At 44.5% G+C, this 23,528-nt stretch overlaps 2 protein-coding genes across 2 annotated transcripts in view; both read left to right on the forward strand.

Annotated features, from left to right (window-relative positions):
- The window catches only part of IPO9 (importin 9), a 41,157-nt gene extending 37,270 nt beyond the window's left edge, over positions 1-3,887 (forward strand). The window contains exon 24 of the mRNA XM_063356453.1: positions 468-3,887. Coding sequence (XP_063212523.1) covers positions 468-578 — 111 coding nt within the window. The 3' untranslated portion in view covers positions 579-3,887. The remainder of the gene's footprint in view (positions 1-467) is intronic.
- Positions 3,888-4,106: 219 nt separating this feature from the next.
- The window catches only part of LZTR1 (leucine zipper like post translational regulator 1), a 38,216-nt gene continuing 18,794 nt past the window's right edge, over positions 4,107-23,528 (forward strand). Inside the window, exons 1-9 of the mRNA XM_063356316.1 lie at positions 4,107-4,326; positions 4,417-4,479; positions 4,732-4,788; positions 5,447-5,526; positions 5,875-5,983; positions 7,765-7,848; positions 10,167-10,224; positions 10,824-10,963; positions 11,922-12,123. Of these exons, the coding sequence (XP_063212386.1) occupies positions 4,151-4,326; positions 4,417-4,479; positions 4,732-4,788; positions 5,447-5,526; positions 5,875-5,983; positions 7,765-7,848; positions 10,167-10,224; positions 10,824-10,963; positions 11,922-12,123 (969 nt within the window). The 5' untranslated portion in view covers positions 4,107-4,150. The remainder of the gene's footprint in view (positions 4,327-4,416; positions 4,480-4,731; positions 4,789-5,446; positions 5,527-5,874; positions 5,984-7,764; positions 7,849-10,166; positions 10,225-10,823; positions 10,964-11,921; positions 12,124-23,528) is intronic.

Genomic DNA, 23,528 nt, shown 5'->3' on the forward strand with positions numbered 1-23,528 from the left:
CAGTTATTGGTTGTTGTCCCGAAGGTATCAGTTCATTGAAATTACTTTGGAAAGCGCTGAGTATTCCAAGAGTGCCTGGAGCTATTTTTCCTTATTGGATCAATATCTGTAACTTGGAAATGTGAATGAGCAAAACTTCCTGAACAGAGGGAGATGAGGCTTTTCTACCCATGAGCTTCACAGCTATATGCTGAAGTCAGAAGTAGATTGGAGACTGAACATGACAGAATTTCATACTCCACGGGGGGATGCTCCCGTCCAGTCTCAGCCCCTGTATGACACTTTGCTCCTGCTTTTTACCTCCACTGGGCAGCCGTTTGTCAGCCCTTCCTTCTGCATCGCTTTTCTCTTCCCTGCAATCCCTGTGTCTTATTTGCTGCATGTTGAGATTTATCTTTTGCTACGTGAAAGAAAGAGAATTTCTAAAGTGAGGTGATGCTAACTGGGTCTTTCTGTCTTCCTTTCAGGCCTATCTCACTGACTTCCTCTGTCAGTTTGCACAGCAGCCCTGCTATGCAATGTTTTCAGACCATCTCAATGAGAATGAAAAGCGAGTGTTACAGGCCATTGGTATATAAACCCACTCGAGAGATCATCCCGATCATATCTGAACAATATTTTTCTGGCTTATTCCACGTTTTATGATTAAACATAAAACATTTTCCAGTGTCTACCTGCTTGTTACAGGTGGATGATGGCTTCATTGCGATGTATTGAGCCTCATCTTAACACGAATCTGCTAAGGGAAGGAATACTAAGAAAGCAGCAAGGACAGAAGTCTGTAGAGCTTTGCACGTTGGTCTCACCATGGGAGCACTTTCATTTTTCACAGTACTTTACAGGAAGTTCTTAAAAGAAAAAAAAAAACAACTGTGTCCTTAATATTTTTTAAAGCAAACTGTCTCTACCTGTGAAGAGACACTTAACTGAGTTTCCCACAGCACAGTTGGACAGAGAAAGGAATTGGGTCACTTACAGATTGCTTGGATGTGTCTTGAGAAATTGGAAGGTTGTTCCTCCTCGCGCTCGCGTAACACGTACAGGGTAAATATCTTGATCTTACAGCGTGACTTCTTTTTATAGAACTATAGACTCTTTTATCAGTGATGCCTGAATGGTATGGAACCTGTTTACGGGAGTTTGGATGGGAAGCCGAGACAATAAAACTGAATGCATATCCTCTTTCCTGTTGTGGATGGGGCTTTGTTGCACACATCTGCTGTCTAGTCCCATGAGAGCAGTTCTTTACTAACGCTTCTGTGTGCACATGCTCAAAGGAAGCTACCACTTAAATTTCTGTTCCTGTGGCATGTGGCTACTAAAGACTTTGGTTTTATGGAACACAAAGAGCCACAGTTTTTAGGGGGGAAAAAAAACTGATTGTATTTAACATATTTGTTCCATGACAGCCACTCTGAACTACTTTGCTTCCTTCACCCTCCTGTGTGTATTTTTATAGAGTGGTAAAATAATATTTGCAATTGATTTACCCATAAGAAGAGCGCGATGTATCTCGCAACACCTCTCTGCCTTTGGTTCCCCCTTGGGGAAAATGAAAATAAAACTATTAAAGTGTACATTGGTATCCTTCTCATAAAACAGATTTAAAAGGAACTTGCACTTGTTTCCTGAAGTCACTTTTTAAAGACGTATTTCTCCTTAGGAAACTTTCTATATGTGCCACCCAGAGGACGTAAGGGTGTTTCACAGGAGTCATCTGGACAGAAAGGGGGTCCTGTAATGGACACGTCGTCTTCTGCTTAAAAGAAAAAGGATGCCCATTATAGAGTTGCCTTTCTTAAGAAAGGTACATGCTGTTCCTTTGTGGAATAATATGCTTCAAAGTTGTATCTAAAAACCACGAAAAAGCTGGAGTAGTTCTGTATCTTACTGGTCTAACAGAATATAGCTTTTCACTTTTTTACCAGGAGGGGATAATAAATTAACTTTTTAACAGACAAAGATGCCACAATTTGTTTAGCATGTTTGGGGAAAATGGTGGAATAACGCTGAATGCCAAAGCAGACCTCGCTCCCCTCTCCCACCCCAACCCCTCCCTTGTGCCTGAGAAGGGGCAGAACGGGGCAATCCCCACCGTTGGTTGCCGACTGATCGGACCCATCCCAAGTTCTCAGTGGTTTGGTTGAATAGTTCTGTGAGAAGCCGAATTTGAAGCCCGATTTGTGTGTGTGTCTAATAAGGCATAAGCTCTGATCAAAAGTTTCCGTGCAGCTGTGTCATGGTATCTTTCTTCCCTGTGGATTCTCTGGTGTATGAGGATATCTAATTAAACTTTGTGCCATGGCCTCTTCAGTGGGAACGCTGTGGTTCTGTCTTCTGCCTAGACTTTTTTTATTTTTTTTTTAAATCTGTTAGGAATTTTGTTTTGAGGCATTTGTGTGTCTCAGCTTTCACTGAAAAGGGCCAACAAGTTAAACTAAACAGTGCGGTCTCTTGAGGAAACAAACTAGAAGTAGAGGGCTGCAGCGGTGCATCCTGATGGCTGTACAGGAAGGGTCAAGTTGAGTGTCCCCAGAGTGACCGGCCCCAGTCCTGGGAAGAGGTAGGACCGTCTGGTTTTGCCCCATGAGTTGGCAGAAAGGCTCAAAACCAGTCATCCATTCTAGAGGTAAGTGAATACCAAACACCTGGAAGCACCTGGGTATGGTTTAGGGTGTCAGTTGTAAATGAAGCATGCTCAGGTCTGCTGAGGCAGGGCTTGCGGAGAGGTGCTGGCGGGGACTGACTGGTGTGTACCTTCGTGGTGCTTTAGTTAAGTTGGATGGTGGCTTTAAACGAGAGCGTGAAAAATGAGAGCAGCCTAGTACTACTGATCCCATTCCTCATCCTGCACCGAGAGATCAAACGATTTCTTTGCATTGCAAGGTCCCAAAAGTAGATGGGCCAGTGTGTTGTAGAGTTGCTGCTCGAGCTCCTCAGCATGTTGGTTAGAAGCTGCTCTTTGCTTTGCAGGCATTGATGGCTTTTCCAGGAGTGTAGCTGGTGAGATGGGAAGGACTGGGGGATAAGTGGCTTCTGGGGACTCTGCACTCTCCCTCCTGCAGCACCAGCTCATGTGCAGCCCCAGCGGGCCAGGCCCGGTGCTGCTGCAGAGGAGCAGGGATGAGGTGTGGAGTTTGGGACCAGCCCTGGAGACAGTGGGCACAGGAAGAGCGTGGCCGTGTAGCACGCTCTGCTGCAAGCAAACTCCTGGGGTGCAGGAGGATTTTGGGCAGGAAATACTGTGACACAGGCTTCCCCTAGAAGGAGGCCAAATAGGATGTGAGAGCGACAGGGCACAAGGGAGATGGTTTGAAGGACCTCTGCCTGGTCCTGCTGGTGCTCGCCCTCATGTAACGCCTTTGCCCTTACGCTTTCTCACTCAAGCGTTCCTTGCTGAAACAGCTCTGGCCTGGAACAAGGTGATTGCTGAGGATGAAAAATGCTGGACTCCACGGCGATACATCCAAAGTCTGGTTTCGAGGTGCGGAGCACTCCTCTTGTCTGCTGTTGGGAGGAAACTAAACTAATAGTCATAAGGTTACTAACACTGTGTTAGTTTAATGGGGAGCTTGTATTTTCTAAAGTAAAACTGAAGGGTGGGATGCAGGCTACTGCCCAGCCCTGGGCATGTGCCACTGCCGATGTCGGTGCCTGGCACACACATGTCCAGCGGGCAGCTCCTCGCGGGGAGGAAGCCATCGTGTTTCTCAGGCTGGGTGTTGTCTTGCTGAATAGCATGAAGTGCCAACAGCCACAGACTGTAATTTATCTAGTTAATAGCTTAGCCATGACTCTGGAATGAGACTTTATGCATATTCATGAGTATTGTTCTTGGTTTGGTTCTTTTTTTTTGTATTAACAAATAAACTCTTTTAACCTCTAAACCCGCCTGGTTCCCGAAGCTTTATGGAGGCAGAGTTACCCAGCTCTGGGACCGCCCGGCGGCGGGGCTCGAACCGGGACCTTCCGTCCCGCAGCGCCGCCGGGTGCTGCGGTCGCGCCCGCCCTCTCGGAGCGGTGCACGCTGGGGGCTGTAGTCCGGGGGGGGGCTGGGCACGCCGGGAGCCCCGGTCGCGGGGCACGCCGGGAGCTGTAGTCCGGCGGGCGGCCCCGCGGCTGCCGGGCGCCGGCGGGGCGCGCGCGGGCCATGGCGGCGGCCGGGGCTCCGGCGGGCGGCGCGGGGCGCTCGAAGGTGGCGCCGAGCGTGGACTTCGACCACAGCTGCTCGGACAGCGTCGAGTACCTCACCCTCAACTTCGGGCCCTTCGAGACGGTGCACCGGTGGCGCCGCCTCCCGCCCTGCGACGAGTTCGTGGGGGCCCGGTGAGCGGAGGGCCGCGGGCGGGATGGAGTGGGGGGAGTGGGGGGTGAATGTCCCGGCGGCTCCTGACCGCCGGTCTCTGCCGCCCGCAGGCGCAGCAAGCACACCGTGGTGGCCTACCGGGACGCCATCTACGTCTTCGGCGGGGACAACGGGTAAGGCCGCGGCGGGCCTATGGGGAGAGGGGCGGGAACGGGGGGAGCGAGACCGCCCTGAGGGGAGCGTGGTTGAGGGCAGCGGTGCCGCCCTGAAAGGAGCTGGGCCGGAGGGGAGCGGGGCCGCCCTGAAAGGAGCTGGGCCGGAGGGGAGCGGGGCCGCCCTGAAAGGAGCTGGGCCTGAGGGGAGTGGGGCCGCCTCTCGCCGGCTCCGCGGCCCTGCTCAGCCGCCTCTCCCGTTCCTCCCCGCAGGAAGACGATGCTGAACGACCTGCTGCGCTTCGACGTGAAGGACTGCTCGTGGTGCAGGTGGGCTGCGCTGTGCTCCCCTGGCTCGGCCCCCTCCCTGCATGCAGGGCTGGCAGGTGCCTCATCGTTCCTCAGCACCTGGGTCCCAGGTGTAAAAGTTGGGGGCTCTACCTGAGGGAAGCATCACCCCCCACCCAGCTGCCATCGCAGCTGCGCGCTGTGTGGCCAAGCTGTTGGGGAGGCTGTCAAGTGTCCCCCCACAGCTCCTGCCAGCCAGGGGATGCTGGGCAGCACGGCAGTGGGCAGAGTGGTGGGTTGTTGCTGTTTGTACAGCCTGTAAGGGTGCTGAAAGGATGTGGGGGCAGAGAAAGGCCGGCTGCTGCAGCCCCTCAGGGCAGGAGAGGTGCCAAGGGGGGCTCACAGATGTCTTTGCTTTGCTCCTTTGCTCTGGACTGTGCAGCCTCTGTTGTCTTACCTGTGCCTCACTTGCTATCTCTGCCAAACAGATTTCAGCAGCATCGCGTTTGTAACCGTTTAAGCTTATAGCACGAAGTCTGTCATAAAATCTTAGTGTGATTGAGAAACCAAAACTAGTGGAAACACCCAGGAGCAGTGAAGTAACTTCTAGTAATTGTTTCTATTTTGAATCTGCACAATAGCTTTCAGTGCCTGAAGCATGACAAGGGTGTTTGATTGTGCTGTTCTAACTGTTGTGCAGGGCTTTTACCACGGGGACCCCACCAGCACCACGGTATCACCACTCAGCTGTGGTCTATGGGAGCAGCATGTTTGTGTTTGGTAAGACAGTGGCAGATAACAGTTGTGCGTGCTTGGAATGATAAATGTGCTGGTATTGTTTTGAAAAAAGAATGAGATGTTTTTAGGAAGTGGCAAAAGATCTAATTCAGTGGCAAATCCAGTATTTTTCATGTCTGACTTCGATTTCAATTTTAGCTTGGAAATACTTTTGCTGTTTTGTCTAAAATAAAGATGACTTGAGACTGGAGAATCTCCCACCTGTGGTAGTAGTTTGTTAGCCAAATATCTTCTCTTTGTGCGATCTAAAGTTAAGTTTGCTTCTAATATAATGCCTAGAAGTGTGTATGCTCTATTGCAATTGAGTCTAACGGAGTTGTTGTTGCCCAGGTGGCTATACTGGAGACATTTATTCCAATTCCAACCTGAAGAATAAAAATGATCTCTTTGAATATAAGTTTGCAACTGGACAGTGGACAGAGTGGAAAACTGAAGGAAGGTAAGGAGCTGACATTGTTCCTCCACGCTTCAAGCAGACGCGAGTGTAGCTCAGCAGACATTTAAAATGACACAGTTAGAATTGATTACAATGCTAATATTAAGGCTGCATGGCTATTTCTGCTATACTTTCTTGCTTAAAGTTTTCTGAAATTTATCTTTTGTTCTGAGGGAGTTTTTTTGCAAGGCCTCCATTCCAGAGTGTGCTTTATTGGAAATCTGACCAAAGTCCATTCTTCATGTTTCATTTCTGTGACAAAAGCAACGGGAGCAAAGGAAATCTTTTCTTCTGAATTGTTTCTTTTTCAAGGATAGCGTGAAATTTGTTGATTCCTCATAGTTTCACTTTAGTTTTATCAGAAACCAATTTAAAGCTTATTTGTAGTTAAATCTACGCATTCTTTTCTGAATAAAGTTGTATGAGTGCTCTGAAATGCACACACCTGCATGAAGAACCTTAAAGTGATGTGTGGTCACACAAATCAATTCAGAAGCAGATGAATGAGTTGATGATGTATATTTGGATCTGTTGAACACGGGTTCCTGAGATTCAGCTTTCCAAGGCAAAATCAAAACCAGTAATACATTGCTTCTTAAAGTCTACTTTGTGCTCATTTCGGGAGGTTATCCGTGACCCAACTACGTAGAATCACAGAATCATTTAGGTTGGAAAAGACCCTTGGGATCATCGAGTCCAACCATCAGCTCCACTCTACAAAGTTCTCCCTTACACCACATCCCTTAACACCGCATCTAAACGAGTCTTAAACACACTCAGGGATGGTGACTCCACCACACGGGTGTGTTTACCACACCCGCCTATGGGACATACTGTCTTTACCCACAGTTCATTACGTATTTGAACTTTCTGAAATGCTGATTTTCGTAGGGAGAGGGAATGGGACATTTATTATTGTGATCTGTAGAACATTTATTTATTTATTATTGTCATCTGTAGAAAGGGATGAGAAGTACCCAGTCCATGCTTGAGTTACTGTTGCTCACCTCTGATGAGCATATGTTATATGTTAAAACAAGACCACGTTAGTAATTCCTCTTTCTGGTTATTCTAGCAACTCTGAACATTTCAGAGTGTAATTCTTATTCATATTTTACAAACTCGAACGTCCTTCTCTTTCCCCACAGTCACAAGCGTGCAGACTGCACAAATGACCTCAAACAAACTAATATTGCGTCTGCTGGACGTGAGGCATCACAATTTTATTCAACACTTCTTGGCTGAGCTCGTAAAAACAACAAAGGGAGGAGAAACTGTAGGATTGATCTTTTATTGTGGACACTGTGTGTCAGGAGCGCCCCACTAAACCATCTCAAATAAGCGCTGTGAGCTCTGTCTTGGGTCTCGTTTATGTGTTCCACTTTCTTAGTGCCTGGAAATATGCATGGGATTTTTATAGCACGAGTGGATTGCCACTTTGTCATAATGGTAGTGCTATTAGTTGTCCCATTAGTTGGCTACTTTCCATAAAATACTTCACAGTATTTGAGGCTTGTCAAGGAATTCATTTTTTTTTCTTTTTTTTTCTTTATACATTAGTTTTTCTCTAAGGAAGGAAGCAGAGTGTAAAGTTCAAAAACATACCCTTCAGAGGATTGCTTTGTGTTTTGACGACGTATGACAGAAGCAATTTCTTGGCTTGAAGCCATTTTGTTTAGGAGACTTTATTCTTCTTGCACGTGTGTTTTAGCTGTCATGCACAGTTCTTACAGCATCTCTGCAGGTGATTTAAGAATATTTTTTCTTAATTTTCTTAACTGCAGATTGCCAGTTGCGAGGTCAGCCCATGGCGCCACAGTGTACAGTGATAAGCTGTGGATCTTTGCAGGATACGATGGCAATGCACGGTATGTGGTGGGGTCTCTCTCTCCTTGGGTGCTTTCATGAAATCCCAGGCTCTCACTTTTCACCTCTGTAGAGACATTTTCATAGAATCATAGAATGCGTTGGGTTGGAAGGGACCTTGAAAGGCCATCTAGTCCAACCCCCCTGCAGAAGCAGGGACATCTTCAACTAGATCAGGTTGCTCAGAGCCTCATCCAGCCTGGCCTTGAATGTCTCCAGGGCTGGGGCCTCCACCCCCTCTCTGGGCAACCTGGGCCAGTGTCTCACCACCCTCAGTGTAAAGAACTTCTTCCTAATGTCTCATCTAAACCTGCCCAGCTCTAGTTTAAACCATTGCCCCTCGTCCTATCACTACATGGCCTTGCAAACAGCCCCTCCCCGGCTTTCCTGGAGCCCCTTTAGGGACTGGAAGGGGCTGGAAGGTCTCCCTGGAGCCTTCTCTTCTTCAGGCTGAACCCCCCCAGCTCTCTCAGCCTGTCCCCACAGCAGAGGGGCTCCAGCCCTTGGAGCATCTTCGTGGCCTCCGCTGGACCCGCTCCAACAGGTCCATGTCCTTGTGCTGAGGACTCCAGAGCTGGACACAGCGCTCCAGGTGGGGTCTCACCAGAGCAGAGCAGAGGGGCAGAATCACCTCTCTGGATCTGCTGGCCGCACTTCTTTTGATGCAGCCCAGGATGCCATTGGCCGCCTGGGCTGCAAGCGCACATTGTTGGCTCATGTCCAGCCAGCTCATCCACCAGCACCCCCAAGTCCTTTCCCGCAGGGCTGCTCTCCATCACATCATCCCCCAGCCGGTATTGACAATGAGGGTTGTCCCGACCCAAGTGTAGGACCTTGCACTTGGCCTTGTTGAACTTCATAAGGTTTGCTTGGGCCCACCTCTTTCATATACCAAGCGTTTTAAACACATCGCTGGAGCTTTGCAAGACTCAGCCTGTTGTTGAGCATTACATTTTTGCATCTCACCAGTTCATGTTCAAATAAGTATGTGTTTAAAACCTAGAAATCTGGTGACTCAGAATGGCTATGGATGTATAATTTGACACCCTTCTTGATTGTAAAGATGCTAAATGATCTTTGGCAAATGAGCATTTCTCAAAAGATACCCGCAACATGCCTTCTGATGTCGCTGAAGACTTATGGAACAAAGCATGGATTTTCTCTGAAGTCATATGACAGAACTAAGAACAACATGTCAGTTTTTTATTTGAAAAAACGTGATACTCTTGGTGGGGTATTGCACTGAAATACCAAGATTATTTAGATTGAAGGGAGAGAAGATTTTGGATGGGAAGGGACTGGAAATGAGCAGTACTGAGAAGGTAGGGAGAGTCTGGTGCCTTGTCCCAGATGGTGGCTCTTTGTGTTGCTGTTAGTCTGTTAGGGAAGAATCAATTCTAAACACATATTTTTTCTCTGTCTTGATGAACTTGAGAAGTATTTTATGTTGATGCACAATATTTGCATTATGAGAGCACGTAGAGATTATCACAAACCAGGAGGTGCCTCAACATGCTGGGGTGCCTCTTCTGAGGAGAATCTGCATAAAAGTTATCCGTTCCTCAAAGTCTCCAGGAGAACTGCTGGTAATTGGAAAAAAAAAGAAGGATCTTTTCTTTATTTCTGGAGGAGGAATTGGAGAAAGATGCATGACTGTGGAATTGCTCAGCTTCAGCTTAGGGAGTTCCCCAGGGACCGCGAGTAGCTGGAAGGAGGGATTGGGTGAGAGGAGCTGTCTAATTTATGTTAAATATGTCTAATCGTGTTAAAAAACGTCTTTCTGTGGAACATGAGCCTCCAGGCAGATTTGAACAAAGGAAGCATCTGTAGCTGTCTGTGAGTAACTGGTACTGGGAAAAGCACAGTCAGATACGTAGCAGTCAGTGATGTGTCAGGTTACCCACTTCATCCGTGCTGTGTTTGAGGGAGGATTCAGCCACATAAATAATTACCGTGGTCAGTCTCGGGGGTTAGCAGGGATGGGTAGAAGAAGGCAGGGTAATAAGGGGTATTTCTGTAAAAATCCTGAGGATTAAATAGCTCAAATCCTTAAATTCCCGGCAGAGGCGCTGTGTGTAACTGTTAACTGTAGTATACTTGTAACCAGAAAGATGCTAAAGCGACCTTAGGTGGTGGTATAAAATTAGGTATAGCACAAAAAGATTCTAACGTTTTTTTCTGTTAGCGAAAGTAGGAGATTCTTCCTGTGCAGCAGAAGGAATGCTGATAAAATAGGATCTCTGTCCTTCCAAGTCCATGACCTAAAAATTTCCAAAAAAACCCCTGTTTCAAATCAAGCATTTTTTGTGTTACAACCTAGGTTAAATGATATGTGGACAATTGGCCTACAAGATAGAGAGCTAACATGCTGGGAAGAGGTAAGAAGCTTTAATTGGAACTAACACATAGAAATTATTTGGTTTTTTGGTTTTCATACACAATTATTTAAAATTTCCTATGCTGAACTGCACTGCTCTCTCTTCAGAATGTATTTGTGACACAGCTGAAAAAGAAACAGTTCAAATTTCATTTTGTTTGTATATTTGGAAAACCAAGCGTATATAGTGTGATTTTTGCTTGTGAATCTGTGAACTGGACCTAGAGTGCCCATGGTGGCTTTGCTGTGCCTTCTGTAAGAAAGAAGTGGCTGCATTTCCCACTTTAACCACTGCCATGGACTGGGAGCTTTGCTGGCTGGCTGTCAAGATCAGAGTCCTGATCCTTGCAGTATCAGGGGCTTTAGAAATGTGGCCTCCCGTCCTTTTTATCCACGGTAAAATTAGTCTGTGCAGACGCGTAAGCACAGCATTAGTTGATTACCTGTAGCCAGATTTATAGGGACTTGGCTGTCTGCAGCCGTTGCCACCATGTGGTCTGTCTGCCTGCTGATGCGTTGCGTGGTCCTGCAGCATGCTCAACGTGCGGAGTTGTGCGCTACAATAATAAATTTTTAATTTTGAACTTCATTATCTTTCAGATTGAACAAAGTGGTGAAATTCCTCCTTCATGCTGTAATTTTCCTGTGGCTGTTTGCAAAGACAAGATGTTTGTTTTCTCTGGCCAGAGTGGAGCAAAGATTACCAATAATCTCTTTCAGTTTGAATTCAAGGAAAAGATGTAAGTGTCGACAGTTAAGTCGCACAAAATCCATATAATCCTTGACTACTTGAGCTGAGAAATGCACAGACTTGAGATACTGAGGAAGAATACTGCATCTCATGATGGGTAGATAAGTGTAGATAAGATAAAACGTGGACTGTTTTAATGAGACTTTGTTGTTTGCTGTGTGCATCAGCTAGGTCGAACAGAAAGTTTAGTAGATTCACTTTAAACAGTAAGTATGAATCTTAGTGTATTCAGAGTGGGTTGTCATATGACTACCTGATTAAAACCGGACAGAGGTCCTTTGAAGTGCCAGTTCATAATGAGATCACTGGGGAATGTAAAGTGCATAGTATCTTTTAAAATCTTGAGCATTCAGTTTGAGATGTTCGGTGTGACTCGCTCAGAGTGTTGACCATTGCTCTGAAAGCGTGGCCTGTCTGATGTGGGAAAAATGCCAAGAAGTGGGAATATAGACACACTGGGCTGTTCTGATGACCTGCTCTGGCTGGTTACTGGGTGAAATGGAACCACAACTGAAACGACAGCTAACGGCCTCCAGACCTTGACTGAAATCATGATGTTGTAGCGAATAAGCCATGCCTTACCAAAATGGGCTCTGGTATCAGCATGGTGCCCTTTACTTAGAAGGGTTATCTGTCAAAATGTGTGATGAGAGGTCACCTATTCCTTCCCAGCTTGTGGTCTTTGAGCTGCTGGGGTTTACATAAATACATCTGGGCTATAGAACCATGTTGCCTTTATCGCGTTTTCAGTTAGAAGTTTAGCAACACGGCGCTGACGTAGGTGTCTCAGATATCTGCAGGATTAGTCGTTGCCTGTTCTCACGCAGGTTCGATAAGTACTGTAATAGAGCTCCTCTTCTTTATTCTTACAGTCTGAGAGTTAGAAAACTTACTTTGCAGAAAATGATTGTAAAAAAAAATGTACTGTTTTATGTTTATTGTCTCAGTTGGACACGAATTCCTACCGAGCACTTACTTCGAGGCTCCCCTCCTCCTCCACAGCGAAGATATGGCCACACAATGGTTGCGTTCGACCGGCATCTCTACGTGTTCGGGGGTGCTGCAGATAACACGCTGCCCAATGAGCTTCACTGCTACGACGTGGACTCTCAGACCTGGGAAGTTATCCAGCCCAGCCCAGACAGTGAGGTAAAACGTTCAGCACTTGTTTTTTCCTTTTATACTCTGTCTTTTTTTGACCCATTTTTGCTGTCAGGCTATGGACGTGTTTTTGACAAGTACATTGACTTTTAGTTAAATAGTAATAGCTCCTTCTCACCGATGGTTCAGCAGCTGAAATACTGTGGGCAACAGTCTTTAAAAATTAGTCAGTGTGGACACATTTAAAACTTTGCTTAGTATTGTCTGAAGAAATACCATAAAACACTTGTAATTCAAGTTGTGCGTCACTCCTTACTTGACAAAGCTTTGTAATGAATTCACTGTGTGGACCAGTGGTTGTGTGGTTGGCTGTGTGATGCTGTTGAAGCTGAATTCAAAACTAGACAAGGTTTTATTGTTTCACTGTAATAATGCCTGTGTGCCTAAAATCTTATAAGTTCTGTAATTAGATGGTATAGCATTTCCCTTTCAGGTCAAGTCCAAGGTATTTGCTACTGTAAAATAATAATAGAGATCCTAGGAGGGCTAAAAAATGGCTTTTCTGAACATATTTGCATTAATAAGATATGTAAATTTAAAAAGTTAAGTTTTTTACTCCATGTAAAAAGGCAGTGGACCACCAAGGGTCAAGTAGACACTCCAAATGAGAAAATAATAAATAAAAAAAAATGGATGGCGAACATGTTAATGTGTTTCTTTGGGGCTACTCATTACAGTGCAGTGATTGTATGATAAAACGTCAAATTTTTTTCATAGCTCACTTGTAGATACCGTGTCTGGGGTAACCTGGTATTTCAAGTTGAAGTGCTGAGGGTTCGCATGGTTTCAGGACGCTTTTCAGTTCACGTTTCAGTGGCCTCTGATCATTTTGCTCCCAGAACGCACAAAAAAGTAGGTTTCTGGAAGCCTGTGCTAATATGTGTCTTTCCTGGATTTAGAATGGTTATGTTGACTGTATTTGTTAATTTTAATAGATTTTTTTCCTTAAGCCACGTTAAAATAGTGCAGCTGATGTAATAGTGGGTTTAGAGTGTGTTAGCTGATCTGTGGGGAAGAAATATTTGATGTTTGTGTGCTCTACAGAGCACTACAGAAATTAAAGTTACAGCTTAAAGAGATGAATATTACATGAATTAGGATCAAATGCAGCTTTACTGATTTTGCCGGAATTGGCGTGACAGAGGTGCTCACATCGTTGGCTGTTGCACTGTGTTTTAGTTTGTTTGCGTATAACTCAGCATTTGATGAATAGGAAAATGCCATTTACACGCTGCTCTTCAATTAACAATGCACGCCGGCCTCATTTTGAAAAATTATTTGACGACAGTATTTCATGGTAGCCTGTTTTATGCTTTACAAAGCTGATTTCTTTTCCCATAAAATTATTAAAACTGCATCTCCAACTTTTTAAAGATACAGTTGCCTTCAGGAGCGTAGGTTCCGTTCTGTTCCTGCCAGCGTTACCATTTGGAAGGCTTCGCCGGTCACTGGTTTTTCGCGATGTGATTGCTTATTGCTTTTAAGAGCAGAGCTGCTCCTGACAGTGTTGTAGAACAGCATTATTGCCTGACTCATCCCCTGCTAAATTCCATTTCATATTTCAGAGCCCTTCTCTTGGGCTGTCTGTAATTCCAGGCGGGTGTCTGTCTGTCGGTTGCGTGCACTGTACTTTGAAGTTTCAGTTACTGCATCCAGAGACTGATTTTGTAGAAATGGGAAGTGAGACTGAAGCACTGTTGAAACACGTGGTAGTATATTTTCTTAAGAGACTGATTAACTCCAAGATCTGAGAGACTTTGGGTATTTTAAGTAAGTTTTAAATTATTTACTGTGTTCTGGAGAGATAACTAGATCATTTCTCATAATTGTTTTCCTGAAGTTCCTATGAGCTTTTGGCAAAGCCTTTTAACAGTGGCAATGAATCTCTAATACCGTACTCTTCCCGGACACTCTGAACTTGACATTTCCTTTCTTATCCATATTTGTGAACAAAATTATTCACATTAAGTTGAAACAAAATAGAAGATGATGAGTGCAATGCTGTCTCAGCACTTGAAGGATTCTGCTTGTGTGTGAAGTGATGGCGACCTCTTTACTGTGCAGCAGAATAATCTGTCTTGGCTTCTGATAGCGTTGGGGTTTTTTTGGTTTTTCTAATGGATGGATGGATTGTACAGCGTATGTCCTTCTTGTATTTTTCTGTATTGTGTTATATGATCTTAGAAATGCTGCATTACAACTTTGCTTAACGGCACTATAGCTAGGTTAACTGTCATACTTACAATCACGTGACAGATTTCCTTAATTCTTTCTTCTTTTGGACGTTTAGCATTGAGTGGGTAAAGCCTCCAGAGTCCAAAATAAGAAGGCTTTGTGCTGGTTTAGCTATTAAATCAGTAGCTTTGCAAAAGAGATTTCTTATGCTGAAGGAGAGAGACTGCTGCCATTCCAGTCTTTTCTTGTTCTCTGAACTAAGACCGAGCCAGCCCTGACACACTTTTCAGAGTGATCCAGGTAGTGATTTGGACTTTTCAGATGTACATACGCCAGTAACAGAAATAGGCTGTCAGGTAGAAATGATGCTTGCCCCTGCTACCCTGTTATGGGCAACGTGGAAGGTGACAAGTGACATGAGACTGAAGAATCTCAAGATTTTTACCTGGGGAAGGTGGCACAATTTGAGCATCAGTGGCGCAGGGTGAGTTCCAGGAAGGTTGTAGAAGCAGTTCTTGAGGACAGGCAGCAGTCAAGTATCAGGTGCAAGACTGTCTTAGTCTTGCGTTTTCTGCATTTTGGGTAAACAGAACAAAAACTGGAAAGGATTCTGGCTGTGGCCCTGTTCTAGTTCTCTGCCGGGGTCTCTTGAAATTGTTGACAGTGCTTTGCTGTGGCACGGAGGGTGGGAAAATGGCTTAGTAAGTAGAAGAGGAGAAGCTAAAGTGGAACAGGTCAGTGCTTCAGAAATAAACCAGGGACTCCTATTTTATGCTTTTAGGATGTCTCCAAAATGAATATCAAGACATGCCTTCTGAACTGCACAATTGCAATCCATAGCTCTTCGTGCCTTCGTCTTGATGCTATAATATATGTACATATATATTTTATGGAGCATACAGAGCTATTCTCCATCCCTTGTGTTAGATGATCCTCACAGTTGGGGGTTCTGCTTTTCTAAGGCAGTTGGAGGAATATCACATCTGAGTCCATGCCTGCCTGCGTAACACTGCCAAAGCTTCCTGAGGCGCTGGGTTTCCTTTATACAGGGCTATCAGAGGATTGAAAAATAATTTAAATGTATTTTCCTGTTTCTTTACTGGCCTTGAGGTTTTTTCCTGTTGAACTCAAAATATCTGGCTTTCTGAAAAGGGTTGGAACAGCATAAAAAATCAGCAGGCAATAAGAGGGAAAATGCCCCATCTCGCACAGTTGGTTCCCAGCAGGCAGACGGTCACATGCGGGCACCCAGCAGTCACGGCTTGTGCTGCAGCAGAGCAGTGTATTGCAGGGACCAGCAGAGGAGCTCGAGGTCCAGGAGGGACGCACGTCCGTTTGTAGACACAGTCCTGCAGAATCAAAAACGATGTGTGGAACCAGGCGGTGCCTCATAGAGGATGAGGTGTCATAGGAAGAGGAAGCAAATTCTCCTTCCTCGCAATTCTTGAAGAAGGTCAGTGCGTGGGATAGTTGAACTGTCTGTAGGTCGCTCCCCTCTTAGCGGGTAGGTGAGTTACCATCATCTCCCAATGACTGCAGGCACTGGCGAGCAATCTCTCTCTCCTGAAGTTACAAGAGAAATCTCTAAAACTTGGCCTGCGAAACATTTTAGTCTCACAAGTAGGCCTTTTAAAGTCAAGAGCAATAAAAATTTCTGACTTTCAAAGCTCTAAATTTTTCTTTTAATAAGCAAAACAGGAGGTTAATGTGTTAGTAACCTTCTTTGGCTTACTTTGAGGCACAGTTCTGGATTTCTTCAGATGATGTGGTTTGTGGGCAGCTAAGAAGGATTAAAAGGACTTAGTCATCCCACTGTGGATGAGTCTGCCATGGTCTCCCTGTGCAGAGATCAGTTACGCTCGTTGAGGTATCTCCAGGCAAAAGAAACACGTTATTATGAGAACAAACCCCTGAATTCCTGCAGTGAGGCCCCTGACAAGATCTGCCTTCAGATGTGGTGAGTGTAGTTGTCAGGGTATGTGTTCTGCTAGGAGAGATAAAACTTAGCATTTCACACTCTAGACAGGAGACCGATTGATTTGTTTATAAATCATACGTAGTGTTCAGACTTGCATCCCTTTTAGAAAATATTTTTTAAAAATTTAGGATCTTCGTACCAGTGACCTTTTTAAGTTTGTGCTCCGTAAGCTGGAGAGAGACATCTTGAAAATGTTAATATTTATAAAAACCTGGTTATCAGAGTAACTGTAGTTAAGATTGTTGCACAACTCGATTTCTGTGTGTCAGGTCTACGTTCATATCCTTTTTGAGGGATGGTTTTTACACGTTTCTACAGAATTCTCCCAGAGAAAGCGGGATGCAGGTGTATGTGGGTGATAAGCAGAAGAAATATATTTCTGTAGCTCACTTACTGGTGAGAAATTAGAGCAATACAGCGTTAACATGACTCCCATTAAATGGGTGTAAAGTTGGATAACTGAAAGATAGGAAATATGGTTTCGAATGAGGAGTAGTTACTCGGCTTAGGTCCTTTAGGGACTGGTTCTTGTTGTTGCATTGCTATAAACTTTTGTCAATGACCTTGAAAGAAAACAGAAGATCACAGCTTTCCCCTAATAGTTACTAATTATCCCGAGTTTTGCCAATTGATGATTAAAATAACAGTCCACTCAGAGTGATTTGGATTTCTCCTTACGGTGGGCACAAACAATACGTATTTCAGTTATGCGCGTAAGGCAGTACGTCTAAGAACAGGGCGTGTGGTCTATGCTGAATAGTTTCCCTTACAGCATCCCTGGAAACAATGACTTAAAAACTTTAGTCATTGTGGGTAGCTGAGACAAGCTCCCTGCAGTGTAAAATGGCTGGAAGTGCTGATGGTGTTCTTGGCTCCAGAAGCCGACGTAGGGTAGTATCATTTAGTCACATAAATACATTACCCCCCTGTTTATTAGATAGATCTTCCAGTGTGATATCTCACCACCTTGTGTTCACAAATCAAGGAGGTTGTTCAGAGAAGAAATCTGAAAATTATTAAAGGTTGGGAAACACAGTGACCAGCTGGGAAGCGTAGTCTTTTTTAGGGAAGGTTTAGAAAATTAATTCTTCACTGGCCCACCTGGGGAAGAGAGGCTTTTTAATCTGTTGATAAAAGATAAAGCACAATCCAGTGGCTTAAAGTTGAAACTAGAAATATTCAGACTAAAAAAGAAGGGAAATAAAAGTTTACAAATTGTAAAGAGTGAGGGTAATAATTCATTCAAAACATTTTATCAGAGCTTTTTGGTAGATTATTCACTACCTCTAAACGAGAGTTTGGTGTTTTCCTAAAAGAAAGGCTCCATTTCAGTACTACTTCCAGGAAGTCTTGTAGGTTGTTTTATGCAGGAAGTCGGATTAAAATCCCAAAAGTACTGTTATAGTAATTCGATTCTTGAATCTTGAATACGGTGCCCAAAAGAAGCGAACGGTTGGCCACTTGATTTTTGTCATCTGTTGTTAGATTTCGGTATGTGATCTTCTGAGACACATTCATTGGATTTCGCAATACTTGCACTTTAAACTGTGCCTCATCCTCTCTGATGAATTATACATTAACAGTACTTTCTAAATTTGCAACCGAAATACTAAAATTATTTTAAAGAAAAGAGAGTTTACTTTTATTACAGCTGTAAATAAGTTAAAGATTGTCTCATATTCTTACCTTTGCAGTGATAATGGCACTTACTTGAATGTCATTGTTGAAGAACTAACCTCCCCGTTTCCAGGCAGCATTCTCCAGTGAATGCCAGATGGAAAAATCTTATCTTCAGTGTGGACTGGATTATCAAATGATGTCCACTGTCCCATCCCCTATTACTTACCATAATCAGAACTGCAAAATCTCTAGAAGAGCTGATTTTGCAACAAGCTTTTGTTATTTATGACTTTGTTTTGTATCTAGTGATTTATCCTGTGTTGTAGGTTTCGTCATCGTGGTCTCCAACTTTCTATCCTCTGCCACAATCCATGACAATCCCTCTTCTGTATTAACTGCTTCCTGTGAGGAAGTGGTACATGCTGAGGTGATCCTCTGCTTTACACCATTGTTAAGCTTTGATAGATGAATTTATGTTGGCAATGTAGGTATGATGATCTCAATAAATACATTGCAGACAAAATATTTTTGACTTGCTAACAGTAGTGCGGTGTTGCAGATTTCATGACAAGTTTTGAGAAGTCTCTACCACTGGAAGACTTTAAGAACAGGCTACATGAACCTCTCTCAGGAATGAAACAGGTATTGTTGACCCTGGTTGGGGCAGAGGAACGGAAATAGCCTTTGATGAGGTCCTTTCCAAGTATCTGTGATAGATTTTTAATTCCCTGTTTTCTTGTATGGTACAACCAGCAAATAAGAGGGGAAAAGGAAAGGCTGAATTTCCATCTTAGACGTAACTAAATTTCCATTGTAACAAGAGCTAAGCTGGGCTTCCAGATCTAAAGTATGTTGAAGAACAGGAGGAAATCTTAGAATCACAAAGGCAGGTAGGTTGGAAGGGACCTCCAGAGGTTTCAAGTCTAACCTTGGGCTCAGAGCAGGTCTGGTTAGGACAGGTTGCTCAGCACCTTGTCCAGTCCATTTCTGTATATCTCTAAGGACAGAGATCCAACAGCCTCTCCTGGCTTTTGTTCCAGTGTTTGTCCACTACCATGATAAAAGACATCTTCCTGTCATATTGAGGGCTCTAACTTGAGTCTGTTGCCTGCTGTTTTTCCACCGGGCACCTCTCAGAAGAGTGGCTCTGTCTTCTCTGCACTCCTCCTGCAAGTAGTTGCAGACAGTAAGGTATTTCCTTTGCCATTCCTTCTCTCGTGCATCATGTACTCCAACCCCTGACCATCTTGGTAGCCCTCCACTGGACTCCTTTATGTGGGTCAATGCCTTTCTTCTGCTGGGGAGCCCAAAATTGGGCAGAGTACTTCAGATGTGGTCTTAGAAATACTAAATAGAGGAGGAAAAATCCCTTCCCTCAACCTGCTGGCTGCATACCTGCTGATACAGCTGAGGATGCTGTTGACCGTATTGCAGGAGAACACTGCTGAATCCTCTTCAGCTTGTTGTCCACCAGGACTCCCAGGGTTTTTTTCTACAGAGCTGTTTTCTAGACAGCCAGTCCCCAGCCAGTATCATTGCAAGGAATTACTTTGTCCCAGGGACAGGACTTGGCAGAACTTAATGAGGTGCCCATCAGCCCATTTTTCCAGTGTAGGTAAGTCCGTTTGGATAGCAGCCTCCAGCATTCCAGCTGCTCCAGACAAAATTTGGTATCAACCGCAGACTTGCTGAGAACACAGTGCCCTCCTCTAATCTGTGAAGCCATTCAGCATTTTGTAGGAGACTATCAGGTTAGTCAGAAAAAATTCACCCTTGGTAAGTCCTTGCTGACCATCGATGGAAGTAGCTTCCAGGAGGATTTGCTCCATAACCTTCTCAGGACGAAGGCGCAGTGGACCCAGCCGTAAGCGAGGGGAGATGAGTCCGTTGCCATAATCAGAAAGGAATAACTGTCTAAGCAGAGGCATGGTAATGCCCTTCCACATTTGCCGTCTGCTCTTTGTTAATTTGCAGAGCTGTATGTCTTGAAGTTTGCTCTGAAACGAGTCTGTTCCAATTGTGTCTGAAAAGCATATAGCTTTTCTGCATCCAGCATGTGAAAACATTTTAAATCCTTAAACCTCCTTGAACATAACGAATATCCAAAGCTCTGTCTGCCCATCTGTTTGAGTTTTATGCTGTTGTCTGGCATGATAGTGTAGAAATATCTCTGGACTATAAACAGCTACCAGTAGTGACATCTCCTTTGGGCTTAAGGTTTTCTTCCACTTTCAGAGGAAAAATAGGTATTTTTTTTTACCTTTTAGTTTATGTTGGTTCACCAGGTTTGTTTGTTGGTGGCTTTAGGTCTCATTATTTTCATTTGAGAGGCCCATCGTTCCTAGATTGTGAAAGAGATCTGAGCGCATCTGCACTGGCTTTGGCGTTCAGTGCAATAATCAGCTCCCTTAACACCTGCTCACTCACAGACGAAGGTGAGGAGGGTTGAAATTTTTTCTGTAAATATAAGAAGCTTTCTGAGAAACTGAGAAAATGGGAAAGAAGAGCCTTGAAACAACTGCGGTGGGTTTGATTTTAGCTATTTCCTACTATTGCACAACACTATAGTGTTGAAATTTCAATCCGAAAAAGCACTGAAAACATGTTAGAAATGCTTTGGAAAATGAATGAGAGAGACGAGGTAAGGACTGAAAAGAACACCAGTAGTCACAGCCCGCAATAGTAGTATAGCTAATATATTCTTCACAGCGAAGAGAATGAATCTCACTGCAAGAAAGTACATTTTTGTAACTGACCCAGATCTCTTGACAGAGGCACAGAAGAGTTGCATCTGGACCGTGAGCAGGGCCAGCGAAGGCCTGGCCCTTGAGGAGCCCATGGCTCTCCGGCGGAGCAGCGGTGGCTGCGTGACCTCTCTGCATGTTGCCTGTCGTCACACCACAGCGTAACCTGTCAGCCATAGAAAAGGTTTCACTGTGTCGTCTTCCAAATGTTTTAGTCAGCTTTGACATAAAGTACAGGTTGTCACTTTGTGATGATCCATCTGCACCATTTTTATATCAAGCCAAAATGTGGGAAATCTGTCAGACTGTGGGAATAGCTGACAGCTATTGCCTCTTCGCCATCTTTGGTCCTGATCTGCATTCTTCCTGCTTGCAGTAAACAAAACCCTCAGCTTCTCATGAAGAACCATGGGAGGAAGAAGGCAGACCAAAAGCAATTAATGATTAAGATTTTAATTGCTGTGTACCTCTGTCACTGCAAAAAAAAACACAAGAAAACTACACAACTAAATTGTTAAATCGTTCCGTCACAGTGGTAGGCTCCAAACGAGACGGCGGTGCTTTTGCTGGACTGATTCTGAGTGGTTTGGATACACGGACACAATCTTTTGGAGCTCCAGCCACAGGGGGACTCCTGCTCCGTGTCCAGTCTCTCATGCCTCCCATCTATACTTCTACGCACTGTTGTTTTTAAATGTTGTACCCAGGTGTCCCATCCAGAAGTGGCTGAGAGAGTGTCTGCCCCAGACGAAGCTCCCTCCTTGCCCTTGGAGGAACGTGGTTTAAAAAAATCTCGGGATGTATTTGGTTTAGATTTCGGCATAACAACAATTAAACAACCTCCCACAGCAGACTCAGAGGTAAATAAATAAAAACTTGGAAGTGAAAAAGGCTTCAAAAATGCAAATTAAATTTATTCCAGGAGAGAGAAATAAACTCCAGCCTTGTATATGCTTTTTCTCCTCCACTCCTTTTTTCTCTCCTTGAAATTTATCTTGAGCTATTTCATCTTAAACTGTAAACTAAGAACCATTTAAGCCTTGACTCTGCACATACGAGTTCTAAATTGCTTGTAGAAAACTGGTATTGACCCCTGAGTGGAACTGTTCATTTGATTTGATTTTACTTTTACATTGATTCAACTTAATTTATTCGGGACTTCAAGTGAAGCTGAATGTATTCCTGATGAGGTTAGAATTTAAATCAATGAGTTTATGTAGGGGTTTGCATAGGTTTAACTAAGTTTATTTTAGAGTGTGTGGAATCGGCCCCAGCGATGGTGCTCAGGGCTGTTATCTCAACTATTTGAATGATTGCTAGGTGCTCTACCACAAGGAGAAGCAACACTAATGCACAGATTTGTAAGTCAAACCAGAACCCTGATGAGCATCCCAGGACAAACTCAATTTGTGCTGTCTAGACAGGGTACGGAATGAGTTTTGAGCACAAGAAACGCAAAAAGAAAAGTCTTCGGATATACTCGAATTTTGAAAATCATGGCTTGAATCATGCCAGCAGTGTGCAAAGGTATACTGAAAGGGAAGCAAAGGTGACTGATGAGATCTGCTTTTGAAAGCAGAGGTTCCAGCTTGAAAAGAGCCTCAGATTGCAAATCTCATTAACTTAAATAGAGAAAACACTTCAACAGATGAAACGGGGCAGTGTGTCTCAGAGAGGGGTGCCAGCCTGCATCATCAGAGGTGTCAGGAATGAACCTAAAATTCTTTTTGTCAGGCACTGCTGATAAAGCAAGGAGATCAAGTCGGCTGAGAGATAAGCATAGGATCTAGAGCTGACAAATACGTTCAGACTGGCAGCGCATCTTAGTCTGTGATTTTTAGCGTTGGATTCACACGCAACCATCTGGAGTTGCACCAGCAGAAACCTTTACTGAAACTACAGTTACTGCAAATCGAAAGTATAGTTTTTCACAGATTATCTCACCTGCCAGCCTCAAGTTACGTTTGCACAGTGCTGGTTTTAGGTAGCAGTTGTTATTCTCCCAGGAGGACTTTACCAGTAGGTGTACTGATACACCTTTATCATGAAGCATACCTAACACAGGTCTGGCTCTTCGGTGTAATGACTCCATTTATCACTATAATCCTGAGTGCAATTCTCACCCTGTTACCTGGAATATTTACACTAAGGTACACCGGGGAACATTTGCCATCATCGGAAGAGGAGTTGAAGGTGTGGGCAGAAGTGTCTGGCGCACAACAGGATTGGGAAAGCTCTTGCTCTCCTCTTGTGAGAACAGCCCATCTCAGCTGCTTCTGCAAAACACACGTAGCACGGGAGACAGGAGGAATTAGAAGGTCGTGCACAGTTGCAGGCTGTGCCCCTGTTGGAGACAGTGAGATTGCTCACTTGACCAGACAGACAGGCTGGGAAGGTGAGGAGAAGGAGTTGTGCTCCATGGCGAAGGAGCGCCTGGAGCTTTGCCTTGGGGTGGGTGGTGAGCCAGTTGGGAGCTAATGGGCAAGGACCAAAGGATAGACCAACATGGGTGACGCTGGGAAGATTTTAGCTTCAAGTGAAACAATAAGCAGCAGAAACTGCTGTAGAGGTCTTACTACTGGCAGGATTTTGGGCCTTGACAAGGTGAAACACTGGGAGAAAAGAGGGCAAGAGGACATCGGAAGAAAACTGTCCAAAAATCCCTGACGGATTCATCACATAAACTGTATGTTCATTGCTTGGCAGCTCTTAAGCAGAAAACTGCACTTCTCCACATCAGATTCAGAGCCCTAACAGCTGGAATTAGGATGCAGAAAGTACCAGAATAACCTTAAAATTTTACCCAGAGCAGGCAGCTGAAAGACATCCTGCAGGCTGTGCACATGCTTTTAGTCTACTGCTGTCTTCCCTTGTGA

Source organism: Chroicocephalus ridibundus, chromosome 20, assembly GCF_963924245.1.
Source record: "Chroicocephalus ridibundus chromosome 20, bChrRid1.1, whole genome shotgun sequence".
Taxonomy (NCBI): domain Eukaryota; kingdom Metazoa; phylum Chordata; class Aves; order Charadriiformes; family Laridae; genus Chroicocephalus; species Chroicocephalus ridibundus.